A 13,074-nucleotide genomic window follows, 5' to 3' on the forward strand; every position below is an offset into this window, starting at 1 on the left:
TCTGTGTATATGCCTACAGGCCAGAAGAGGGCACCAGACCCCATTACATATGGCTGTGAGCCACCATGTGGTTGCTGGGAATTGAACTCAGGACCTTTGGAAGAGCAGGCAATGCTCTTAACCTCTGAGCCATCTCTCCAGCCCCCTCTTTACCCCTTTTAATGCAAATAACATCCAAGATAGAGAAGTAGGGGCCTGGAAAGGAGTGGCATGATGTACTAAGCTAAAGGTGCCAGGCATGGTTTGTGAAATGTCAGTCCCTTTCCTTCAGAGTAGGGGAAGATTTTGAGGTCCGGCCTGCTCTCCTGGACTTCGATAATCCTGTGTGCAAATGACTACAGGGAGCCCAAGGATGGGTGGACTGGTGGAGTGCCAGATCCGCTGGGCAGCGTTACTCCGACTGTCTCAGACTGGGCTGCGTGGGTCTGCTGTGATCTCCGTCCAGAGTAGAATTCTTTTCCAGTTTTTCTTCCAGGAGCTATGGCACAGTGGGTGCCTGGGGTCTTCTTGGATACTCCAAGAGGCAAGGAACTCACTGCCAATCAGGGTAGCTCCAAACGACCGGAAGACGATCCTTTCCCACATGTTACTTCCGCTTGAAATACCTTGTCCTGGTCTGCACTCTGGCTGGGGCAGGGACAGACTCTAAGGAGGAAGAGACTAAGCAATGCTCTTTGAGTCCATCGCTCAGAGCACGGGCCTTCTGTACTCTGTCCATCGTGTTTCGTGCCTCCAGGAAAGAGACCCGCTCCGGTTAGCCAGGCCTCTGCCACAGGGAAAGAGGTGAATGAGCACCCATCTTCGGGGCCTCCTCTGCTCCTGTCACCTTGCCAGGTTTTGAGCCTCTGTTCGCTCTGCTTCCATTTTCTCTCCCCTACCCTAGCCTAGACCACATTGCCAGGGTCCTCTCAAAGGGACCTGAGCACACCTTGCTGTAGTTTCACCTATAAGTGATGCATGTCTGTCTCACGGCTGAACACTGGAGGAGGGCCTGTTCACCCTAACAGACCTTGGTTTCTACAGGGTTGCTCAATATGCCCCTTTCTCTGCCAGCACTAGGCAAATAAGGGTGCTGGGTACAGAACCTTCTCTTAGGGATTTTTGGCTCTTCAAAGATTCCTGTTTGCCCTAGAGCCCGGCGTCACCTCCAGAGACAGATTGGCAATTCATTTTGGCCGCCAGGGGGAAATACCAGGCACTAGGCAGCAGGGCGGGGTAGGGGGGCGGGGGAAGCAGGATAAACTTTGCCCCACACCTCGCCCCTGGGAAACTCTGGTCCCACCCCATCTTTCCCCGACTGGGCCCTGCTAGGTGAGTGGTGCCACACTGGTGGCAACTATGAGGGAGTTAGAGTACCATGCCAGGTCATTGGTTTGGTCTTGGCACCCAGGGGTGCCCTCTATTCCTCAGGGCACCTTCTGCCTTTTGCTTCCCTTACCCTAACTCTAATATTTCATTGCAAAGAAGTCTCCAGGGTAGGGTATGAAGGCCCATTGTCCCTCTTCCCCTGGGCACTCTTGGCCTACAGAACCTTGTGGCCACCAACCACAGGGAGAAAAAGACTAGGCTAAGGGACAGCTGATGTGTGGTCCCTGGTGGGCTGAGTCTACCCAGCGAGGATGGTCATTCTGCATGAGCCAGCTCTGGCGCCTCTGCCCTTTGTTCTCCCAGCTCTGTGTGCAGGGAACAAATACTTCCCTATTTCTCTTATTTATGGGTCTGCCGACCAGCAGGCTCCATGCCATGGGTTGGTTTTAGGGTATCCAGATGTGCTGAGGAGAATCCGGCCAAGCCTATGTAACAGCCAGATGTGGTGTGCTAGGAACAGCCTTCAGGACCAAGCAGACGCCCCATAACTGCTGAGAGGATAGAGCTGTGCCGGGTCCTGCAATCTGCGCCTTGTCCTCCACTGCCTCCGGGGAAGACAGCAAGCCTCAACCAGAAGGTTGGCTCCCAAGAAAATGCTGCCAGAAGTACCACCCTGCGTACCACCCCCTGTGGTAGCTGTTGGCCCCAGGTCCTGCACCACGTTCCTAGTAGATGTGAGATCCTGCTGAAAGACCTCCGGTTCTTCAGTGTCCTCCTGAAAACACAGGGCCTCCCAGAGCCTGGACTCAGCCCTGGATGCTCATCGTTTCCCGGGGTGAGAGGAATGTCTCCTACTTGAGGTCATAACCAGAGGCTGAGGGCATCAGCTTCGAAGCCCTGGCCAGGCTCACCCTCAGCACAACCCCTGTCCCACTGACCCCTGGGCTCCCACCACCACCACTGAACGCTGAGACTCGAGTTCCGACACCCACCTCAGTACACATCTGAGCCCTCCACTGATCTTCTATGTCCCCTGTGTGGGTACCCAAAGCCCACAGTCTGTGCTATTACTCACTGTTCAGGAATTTAATGCTTTGTTAAATGCCCATGATCCCTGAGAGAGGGATGTGAGGCCTCAGTGACTGGTCACACCTGGAAAAAGCCCCGCTGGGCACTAGGTGGAGGGAGGTGCTGAGTGACAGACACTTCCTTGACTTTCTCATGTTATCACAACACTGGCTCGGTGGCACGGGGACGGGGGGGGGGGGCATAAGCTATAGAAACAGGTTCCCCATGCAGATCCCCACTCAGGGTCCAGGCAATTCCCAGGATAAGACAGGCTTCCTTCAGAAGGGTTTTCCCAGGAGTGGGAGGGATGGGCGTGTCCTCCTGTAGACAGCCCCCACCCCCCAAGCTTTTAATGGCATGGACACAGACTCAGCAGAAGGAACTCAGGAGTGTGGGCTGGACACACTCCTGCGTGGTGTGGGGTGGGGGCAACTGGCTGCCTGCTCCGAGACTCTTGTGCTTGTATTTCCTACATGCCAGAAGCACGCAACTCTAAGAACAAAGGTGTGTTTGTTTGTTTGTTTGTTTGTTTGTTTGTTTCAAGACAGGGTCTTGCTTTGCTATGTAGCCCTGGCTGGCCTAGAACTGCTATGTAGACTGAGCTGGTCTCAGAGGCACAGAGATTTGCCTGCCTCTGCATCTCGAGCTCTGGGATTAAAGTGGGGGCCACCATGCCCAACTAGAACCAAGTTTGGCATAGTAGATTTGCTGAGGCTAGAGGGAGCTCTCCTTCCTAGAGGTTCCTCTTATCCATGAAAACTCAGGGCTTCCTTCCACTCGGGGAAGGGGGCAGTAGAGGAACACACAGGGCTCTGAGAAGCTTGACTATGTGCTGGAGTCGGTACAGCAAGGGCGGGTGTCCTGAGATATGCAGTCCTACCTCCTGCCAGGTGCCACCACATATGTGTTCCTACCAAGACCAGGCCTCTAACCCCTAAGGTCAGTGGTATGTTCATGACCCGTTATAGACATTACTCAGATGGAGGCCAGACTCATCATGGGCTGCTTAAGGAAAGAAGCTCTCTCAGACTTAAACCCGGCAGGTATTTATTGCAGGCCTACTGTGTTCTGGAGCTCTATAAACATGGGGCAGGTCCCCCCACCAGACTCCCAGTCCCTCACACCCACCTCCCAGCTTCTTTTCTGCCCCATCTAGCTCATTTCAGGCTTCACCGGGCCCTTCCCAAGTGCTGCTGTAAAGATCGGCTCAGCTCCCGGAGAGTGGGGGTGGTGAGGGAGTCCCGCAGCAGAAGTACCCGAGCAGAACTGGTGGGACGTGGTGCTGGTGGGGGCGGGGAGGGGTGGGCAAGGTGCCAGCTGTAAAAGCAGAAGCCGCAGAGACGAGGGAGCTCCAGGAGGGGCAGGGCGAAGGCCAGCCCTGTGTGGATGTTAGGAGTGGTGGCGGGGTATCCCTGTCTAGTAGAGGCTGTAGTGGGGGGGGCCCAAGAGCCTATAGATGGCTGGAGCCCCACAGCCACAGGCCGCAGAGCACAGTGAGCAGCCCCAGGGTGGTGGCGGCTGGCTTCAGGGCGTGGGCCCCACTGACGTTGCACAGGTCGGAGTAGCAGCACGTGATGTTCTTCTTGCCCACGTAGTAGTTCTCCGTGTCGTCCACACAGTTTGAGCTGCAGCCCTTACTGATAACTGTCACAAGCCCAATGGCCCCTGGGAAGACACAGTGCCGTGATATTCACCTCCCTGCCCCTGTCTCGGGGCCCCTTCCTGAGCATGCTAAAGCTCTAGACCCACTCCACCAAGCACCAGAAATGTTTACTGAATGAGCGAGCACAGGGAGGAGGAGGGGGAGGGAAGGAAGGGGGAGATGAGCTGAGCAGGGGTGTGCAGATACATGGACAGGTGGGCAGATGGACAGGAAGAACTGTGGCAAAGCCCAAGGTCTAGATTCTTTGTTGCTTAGCCGGAGAGGGGAAGGAGGCTGAAAAAGCCGGCAAGCAGAATGTCTGGGCAGCAGGGTGGCAGGCAGTGAGAACCATGTTGGGTAGCGGGGACTCACGGACGCGTGATGTCCAGCAGCTGTTCTCACTCTGGCTGCAGTTCTGCACGTTCAGGCAGTCTGTGTTGCTCACCTGCGCGGTGCAGGAGTAGCACTGCAGGGCGGCACCTGTGGGTGAAGCAGGAGGCTTGAGGCTCAGAGGCCGGCCAGCCGCCCCTCTGGAGAGCCTTACCAGAGACTCCCGTCCCCACACAGAATGGAGAGACACAGATCGGTCCCCTCCAGACGGCTGACAAGAAGAGGCAAAAGCCCAAAGACTTCCGACACCCTTCACAGAGGGCTCTGCCAGCCTACCTCCCCTTGGTCACCCAAAGCCCACAGTCTGTGCTGTGGCTGCTATTCGGGAAATTAAAGCTTTATCAAATGCCTGAGATTCCTGAGAGAGGGGGAAAAGGCGCCAGTGACTGGTCACACCTGGAAAAAGTCCCACAGGGCACTAGGCTAGAGGCAGGTGCAGAGAGAAGCTTCCTTAACTAGCCACTAAGGTCCACCTGTTTTGGTCCCTAAGCCCAGCTTGGCTCTCAGCCCCTCCTCAGACCTCTGCGAAGATATGCAGCGACGGTAGGGCCCCTGACCTATCCTGGTCTGTGTCTGGGGCAAATGACACCAATGTCAGGGTGTGTTGGTTGTCTTTTCTCTTTGAAAAATGGCAAAGCTGGGGTTTGAGTCACACCTGTAGGAGCAGGTGCTGAACACCTGACTTGAGTGGCTACAAACTTCATCCTGCTTAGGTCTCCAGTGGCCTTAAGAACAGTCTTATTTTTTCCTTCCTGGAAAAGGAAGCTGAGGCTTTGAGAGTATAGTGACCTTCCTGGGGTCACTTGATGGGAGGGCCCAGCATGCTAGACCATCACAGACTGCCCACCCAAATGGGCTCTCACACTGGAGGCAAAAGTAGCCAAGGATGGACTCTTGAGTCCCCCTCTCAAGACATCTTAAGTACCTTTTCCTTCTCCAATCTTCCCTCCCTTGCCTCTGTAGCACTTCCCAGCTTGAGACTTTTGGCCCCTGGGCCCTCCTGACTAAGGACTCCTAGTCCTGTACATCTGTCCCTCGGTGGCCTTTCTGGCAGCCCTTCTGTTCCTCACAGCTGCCTCTCATGGGACAAGAGTGAGAGACCACACAGCAAAGCTGCTCTGGCCACCCTGCTCTTCTCTCTCCTCTTCCCGTCTCGTTATCCATCAGCCCCTCCGACGGTTCTTCTTCACTCCTTCCCTAGCCCTGCCCCGTGACTGCCCATAGCTTACCTGGCTGCAGGGCCAAGTAGGTGGCCAACAGGACAAAAAGGAGAGCCTTCATGGTTGCGATGGGCAGCTGAGAGTTTGCCTCCAAAGGCTTTATATTGCTGCAGTTGGTAAGGGAGGCTCTGCAGCTCAAGTCAACAGTGACAGGCTCTCTGGAGCCAGTGAAAGCCCAGGGACCTGCCCATTCCAATGTGATCTCACACACCACCCCTCCCACTGCCTTTGTCATTCTTTCTGGGGCTGGAGGGCACAGCCTATCCAGGGTGGGGTGGCTGTTTCTGCTAGAAGCCCTTTCTCAGCCACCCACAGGACAAGGGCTGGAAGTCCTAAGACACCCACACCAAGCCTGCCCTTCGTGGGGAATGAGGCCAGTTCTGGAACATTCCTTTCTTGAGGTTCTCTACTCCCCCGAGTCATTTGGCCAAGGACAAAGGTGCATCCGTGGGACCCCAAGGCTCAGCACCAAAGCTGTCTTGCCTTCTTGGGGTCCATGCACCCCTGAGCAAACAGGCCTGGGTGGAAGGGCAACAGACATAATAGCAGTTCACTATGACGACTGGCTGCTAGAAGGTGTCACTGAATAGGGGCTCTTCTGGGCTTGCCTTTCTTGGGTAGGTGACCTAAGAGCCAGTGAGGAATTTGGACAGCTATAAGAGCATGTCCTAGGGCATTGGCGTGTGCCAGGCCCTGGACTAAAGTATCTATCTTCAGGACCTTGTTTATCCCCCAACTTGGAACTTTAGCTACAAGAGAGTCAGGAAACACAGCTTCCGGGCCACCACTTGATATGTTCTGTTGTCCCCAGACCCACCTTGCAGGCAATTGCTCTGTGGTCTGGAAGACATCCAGCTTACAAAGCAGGGAGGGACAGAAGTCAGGCCGTCTTTCCCTGTGCAGCTCCCTGCTGGGTTGTTGTGGCCGTCTCGCTTTTGTAGAGGCCACAGATCTTGTGGGTCAGTCTTCCCCAGCCAGCTCTCTGATCAGTTTCCTTTAGATCCAGGGGTCCAGGTCTATTGCTTCCTACTGCTGTTGGCTTTGGGGTGATCCACAGTCTCTGTGCTTGTCTCGATCTGAGACTCACCTACATTCGTCATCTTCTGCCAGGCTGTCCTGGTAACCTTGCTGGGCACACTGCTATTCTGGTCAGATGCCAGTGCGTAGAAATGCTACCCACCATGGCCACCATTCATTTGCCCACAGCCAGGGACAGTGGCCTCTGGTGTTCTCTTGCTCCTGCTGATAGATGTCCGAATACTCCTTCACTCTAAATGTTCCTTGAGAACAGCCTGGCATTTAAGGTGTTAAGTATTCCCCCTCTAGCCTCAAGGAACCACACCATGCCCCAGCAATGCTAGGACCAGGCAGCAACCACAGATTGGCCCATGGGCTCTACTTGCAACCCCAGGCCCTCTGTGATCTCCCCTGCCCGACTCTCTATCACTCCTGGGCTGGCCTCTTTTCTCTGGAAACTTTCTCCTTTGGTACTAAAGAGCCTGCATCTCAGAAAGAGGCCCCTGCTCAAGGTCACACAGGGTGAGGGTACCCTCCCCCAGATGCTTTCCTGCTCTCTGCCCACCTAGAACTTCCTCTTGGAACATCCCCTCCTGCCACAGGCCTCCCCGTCCAGGGAGTGCTGTAAGTGCCCACAGCCACAGATTGTTTGTGTCCCTGTATGGCTGTCTCCCTGCTCCCACCCATCGGGATGGCTGCCCCTGGAGAGACCTTGCTTATCTGTCTTGGCACTGGAGGCACCGGCACCCAGCACCAACTGGAACAGTCATTCCCCAAATATTTACAGGTGTGTAAATGTTTGTCGATCATGCTTGATATAGCGTGAATACTCTAAAGGCAAGCCTCCTTGCCTGCATATCAATGCCTGGAGGCAGTACTGGTTGGCTAAGTCCAGGGGCGCTGGACAGATATAGTGGACACAGGCCAAGATCTGCGCACCACCCAGAACCTTGCAGAACCACTGGGCCCCGAGTGGTGTCCAGAGAGGGAGCTCTGGTAAAGGTAGCCTGGTGGTCTCACCTCATCTCCAACATTGACGACTGTGACTATGATTTTCCTACAGCCCCACCTCTCACCACAGGTTTAACTCTGATTGCAGCCCAACACTGAACACTCATTCTGGTGACCTTAGTCAAACAGGACAATATGGCCACACCCTGACTCCTGGCTATATCCATTTATGAGCCTGATCACGACCACATGCTGAGCTCTGTCCTTGACCCTGGTTACACTCTGATCCTCGATACACACTGAGCCCTGATCCTGGTCACTCTTCCTAATCTTGGGCACAGTGAGCTCTGCTCCTGCTCACACCATGAACCTGATTCTGGTCGCAAGCTGATCCTTGACCCTATCCCACACACTGAGCCTGGATCCTGGTCACCCTGTGTGCCGTTACTCTAGCCACAGACTGAGTAGTTGACTCTACACACACACTGAGCCCTGAAGCTTCTCATACACTGAGCCTGATTATGGTTACATGAGGAGGCCTGATCTCAGTTACACAATTGTTTCTGAATTTAGCTACTGGTTAATCCCTGATCCTTGCCCTTCATGCTTAGAGCATGCCCTGAAGGCATCCTTGTAGCCTGAGGTAGGCATGGATTCTGACGAAACACTTCCTGAAAAGACTTATCACAAAGGGCATACCCCCTCCAAGTCACTCCAGGAGTGACTGTGGTCTGGGTGTGACCTTGGTGTGACTCATCCTTAGCCAACTCCACTGCCCGAGTCTCTAGTTTTTCTTGTTCTCTTTCCCTCCTCTCCCCACCACAGCCCCCCCCCCCATACTTCCTGGAGAGCCTGCCTGTTCACATAGCAAAGAAGCCTCTGTTCTTTGGGTGTAGATTCTCAAAGCTATGCCTTTCCATCAGACCCCTGCCTCTTCTTAGGGAGCTATCCCAGGGTTTCCTGCTTGCACACAAATCACAGTTGGGTGGAATAGTAATCTAGCACATAGGTAGCTTCTTAGTCAGCATGTGAAATGTAAAACCGTACCTGACTTCGGATTGTGTCACCACAGGCCTTTGGAAACAGCCCCTCAGGTCAAGGGTATGACATGGGCAGCCAGGCCTCCAGGAAGCTGCATGTCCTCTCCCACTAAGGTCATCATGTTGAGTCCTGGAAGTCAACATCATTTCTTGCAAGCTCTGTGTCTGATATGTTGATGAGGTGGTATGGGAACTCATGCCATGTGAAAGAGTGTGGGTAGAGGTCAAATGTATAGGACTGTTTGTTGTGAGAGTGAGCACAGGTGCAAAAATGAATATCAGGGGTACTGTCCTAGAGTAATCCCCAAACAGTGGGCTGGAGGCCTGAAACTCTGCAGGCCCTGATGCATCCTGAGACACGTCCTAACTTTAATCTCCGTGGTCCCTGCTTACCCAGAGGTGATTTTTCCTCAGTACTATTCATGGCTCTGTCTGCAACGTCCCCCAAACAGGCTCCCAACTGTCACCAGCTAGGCTTCCGCTTTAAGTATCTTAGAAATGTCCCCCCATCTTTCCCCGTTTTTCTTTACATGCCCACTCCTCCTTGGAGACAAGTCAGTGAGACAGGGAGGCCTGAGAAACCTTGTAAGGGGGAAGGGGAGGTTGGTGATTTCTCCACCTGAGTAACGGGCACCACTGCAGTCCAGGCCTCCTCCAGACAAAGGCTTACAGGAGGCGGGAACAGTCTTTCATGGATGATCGAGGGACTTGGGAGATGGCCAAGGTAAGCTAGACCATGATAAGCGATCTGCCAAGACTGACCCTTTCCAAGGCCATTTTGGATAAGTTGGGAGGGCAAGTCTGGCTGGTGAGGAGGCTGCCGTGGAACAGGTGTCATCTCAAGGGCTTAATTGTGTGGATTAGTGGGAAGGAGCAGAGGGGACGTCTTAGTGCCATGCCCAAAGGGATACCAGTCTTCTTCTCTTTCTGACCCCTTCCCCACGGCGAGAGTGAACTCAGTCCTTGAGAGGGTCCTGGAGTCGTGTGCCAAGCCCTACCACTAGAGAAGTGTGTGGTCTTGGGTCCATAAGGTGGCAGCAGAGAGCCAAATACAGGGACAGAGGCAGTCAATCCAGGGGAGTCCAGAAAACTGTCAGAAAAGCTTCTTAGGGCCATACTGCATGCCTGGTATCTTCTGAGACTCAGTTTCCTCCTGTGTTCCACACACATTTAACTCTATCATGCAATTTATGACCCAGAGTCATGTGCTGCAAGTCAGTGGCTGTTCCAAGCCAGGGTTTCAGGACTGCTCCCAGTGCAGGAGCAACAGATGACAGTGAGGGAAGGGGACAGAACAACAGGACCAAGGAGGAGGCCATAGATGGCCAGGGCACAGACTAGAGGTCAGGCAGAGGGAGGGAGAGGGGAAATCCAAAGGATGGATTCTGGAGACAGGGCTAATCAAAACTGGCCCCCTGAATGTGAGGGAGCGTTCAGAGTGACCCTTAGAGAACGGGAAAATGGAACTGCCAGGAAACACTGGGGGTGGAGGGAGCAGAGAGACAGGCTGTTCAGGAGGCTCCTGATCTCCACTTCAGAAGCACTGCATTCGAGGTACATGTGGACAGCCATGTCTAGGTGCTGGGCAAAAGGCAGAAGTCTGGACATCAGGGAAGAGATTCTGGAAGAAGACATGGATTTGGGAGCCACCTATCCTTCCGTGGTATTTGTAATGAGCATGGAAGCAGATTCCTCTGAATGAATAAATAAAGGGGAATCTGTAGCGTAGATAGAGCAGGGAATTTATAGAATAAGAATGAATGTAACTTGGTGTAATGTAAAAGCATTTCTTCTTGTGTGGGGTATGGAAAATTACTAAGGTGAAAATTGGGAGAGCATTTGCCCGTTTGAAGGCTGCCACACCCATCTGGCCCTGCCAGATGTGGGGGGCTGCACCCAGCAACCGTGGTAACGAAATAATCTTGCCACACAAGAGGTTCCCCCACCCTTCTGTGGCCAGTCGATACCGATAACCTAGGACACCTGGTTATCGGAAGGATCAAACGAGGGGCAATTTTGAACTGGCATAAAAGAGGTGGCTGAAGCAGGGCGGTTATCTCACTTCTCACAATGGCTCTGGCACCAGGCCTCCGTGGAAAGAGAGATCCTCCTAGCCTGCCTCCCGAAAAGCAGCAATACTGAATGCCTTGCCTAAACATTTAATGTTCTGTCTCCCGAGCACAGAGTTTTGTCTCCCGAAAACAGACATTTAACACCTTGCATCCCGAATGCAAATCCTCATTCCATGAGAGTGGACATTGAAGGTCTGTCTCCCGAGAACAGACTAGATACTCTGCCTTTCAGAATGCTTTGCCATCCCGAAAGCAAAGCTTTGTTTTCTGAGCAGACAGAACGCTTTGCCATCCCAAGAGCAAAGCTTCATCTTCGAGAGTGGAGAACTAAAAGCCTTGTCTCCCGAGACTCGGTCGCCCAAAAGCCGAGTCCAAGGCACTACCAGATACCAGCCTGGAACATCAGGACCTTATCTCCCGAGTGCAGACTACAGGGTCAAGAGTCGATCTTCGCTACCCAGCCCCCAGTGCGGACAAGAGCCCAGCCTGAAAAAATTCAAAAAAGCCCTTTTTAAGCCAGGGAATATCAGGTCGTATGATGCTATTTCATGTGTGTATAAGATGTTAAGAGAAGAGCATAGATGTGTTAATACATATGTTAATGTGTGAAATGTTAAGAGATATTTTATGGATAATTGATCAGAGTAGGAAATAATGGATAAGCTAAGGTTAAGGAGTGTTTTATAGATAATTAATGGATAAGTTGTATTAAGGTTATAGATAATTAATGGATAACTTGTATTAAGGTTATAGATAAGTAACGGCTGAGTTGTATTAAGGTTAAGATAAGTTAGATTAAGGTTATGAATTGGTTTTATGTATTAGGTTTAGTAGGATTAATAATTGTGATATTGAATTGCCTGTGTGTTGCCCATTATCAATCCCCCATGCCTACTGAGATTGTAACCCCCATTGATGCATTGGATATTGAAGTTGCTAGTAAAGAATCATCATAAAATCAATTCTCTTGCTTGGTCTGGTTACTCATCACTCTCTGGGGAGAAGGGCACAGAGTCCTCATAGATATTACTCGAAAAGAACCTGGAGCTGAAGTCCCCCAGCTCCTAACAGTATTAGAACTCTAACACTGGAGATCCCTAGAGGGTGTGAATCTGGAAAGAGCAAAGGATTCAGCAAAAGAGGGTGGGGAAGGGCAGGCAGAGAGGGTCCTGGGTACTCAGGCAAGGGTGTGAATCAAGGAGAAGCAAGTTTCCATAATCTGTCTTTCTACGTCACAAATACCCCAGTGTGGAGGCCTGAAACAACACAATTCCATTTTCATATGCTTCTGCAGGTCAGGGTACTAAGATCAGGGTGCCACCAGAGTTGTATTTCAAGAGAGCACGTTTCCTGGCCTTTTGGGACTCCTGTGAGCCACTGGCACTTCTTTGTTGGTAACCTTCCTCCATCTTCAAAACCTAGGGCCCAGCCTCTGTTGCCACTCCACCGCCTGCATCGCAGGGTCTTCTCCCATTTGATCCTTTAGCAACAAACACTGTGTTTATACAAGGCTCACCAGACAATCAGAACAAACTATCCGCGTCAACAACTCTGACTTAGTCACAACTGCTCAGTTGCGGGCATGTTTCACAGATTGGGGGGATTAGGTATTGGGCTCCTCATGGACCACCACACAGCTTATCACAATACATTTCCAGTCTCCAAAGGTTCAGATGTGATTCACATGCAAAATGGTTCATCTCATCTCAAGGTCTCCCAAAGCCTACACCACGTTTCAAATCTCATCATCAAGATCATCTAAATGGGCACATTTTGAACTCTTGTTAAAAAGGAATGGAAAGGAAAATGTGGTACATTTACACAACGGAGTACTACACAGCAGAAAAAAATAACGACAGCTTGAATTTTGCAGGAATGGATGGGCTAGAAAACATTATTTTGAATGAGGTAACCCAGACACAGAAAGACAATTATCACATGTACTCACTCATAGGTGGTTTTTAAACATAAAGCAAATAAGGCCAGCCTACAAACCACAATCCCAGAGAATTTAGACAACAATATGGTCACTAAGAGAGACTTACATAGATATAATCTACATGGGAAGTAGAAAGTGGAAAAAGACAAGATCTCCTGAGTAAATTGGGAGCATGGGGACCTGGGGGAGGGTTGAAGGGGGGGAGGGAAGGGAAGGGGAGAGGCAGGGAGGGGAGCAGAGAAAAATGTAGAGCTCAATAAATATCAATAAAAATGCATTTAAAAAAACAACAAAACAAAACAAAAAAGGAATGGAAAGGGAATACTGGCTACGGGAGGGCCTTGGGAACCTCCCATCACAAGGTGGCGCTGGACTTAGCCTCCGGTCTGTGCTCGCCCGGTCAGGGCTCCCAGGACCGGACGCTCAG

The 13,074-nt window shown here is 52.1% G+C and overlaps 1 protein-coding gene across 1 annotated transcript; it reads right to left on the bottom strand.

Moving 5' to 3' along the window:
- Nucleotides 1-3,406: 3,406 nt before the first annotated feature.
- On the bottom strand, nucleotides 3,407-5,805 carry Psca (prostate stem cell antigen). The gene is made up of 3 exons (XM_050145097.1): nucleotides 5,638-5,805; nucleotides 4,391-4,498; nucleotides 3,407-4,041 (listed from the first exon to the last, which is right to left on the bottom strand). Exons 1-3 carry the CDS (start codon nucleotides 5,687-5,689, stop codon nucleotides 3,827-3,829), a joined length of 375 nt encoding a protein of 124 aa, XP_050001054.1. The 5' UTR covers nucleotides 5,690-5,805; the 3' UTR covers nucleotides 3,407-3,826.
- Nucleotides 5,806-13,074: the final 7,269 nt, after the last annotated feature.

Source organism: Alexandromys fortis, unplaced genomic scaffold (genome assembly GCF_014885135.2).
Source record: "Alexandromys fortis isolate MF-2015 unplaced genomic scaffold, M_Fortis_MF-2015_v1.1 scaffold_2_1_26212458, whole genome shotgun sequence".
NCBI lineage: Eukaryota > Metazoa > Chordata > Mammalia > Rodentia > Cricetidae > Alexandromys > Alexandromys fortis.

What these genes read in the sequence shown, in the direction of transcription:
- Psca (XM_050145097.1), bottom strand. Translation starts at nt 5,689, where the DNA reads ATGAAGGCTCTCCTTTTTGTCCTGTTGGCCACCTACTTGGCCCTGCAG. An exon ending in CTACTTGGCCCTGCAGCCAG is followed by an intron (nt 4,499 to 5,637) that starts GTAAGCTATGGG and finishes CTTCACCCACAG; the next exon opens with GTGCCGCCCTGCAGTGCTAC. An exon ending in CTGCTGGACATCACGCGTCC is followed by an intron (nt 4,042 to 4,390) that starts GTGAGTCCCCGC and finishes GTGTCTTCCCAG; the next exon opens with GGGCCATTGGGCTTGTGACA.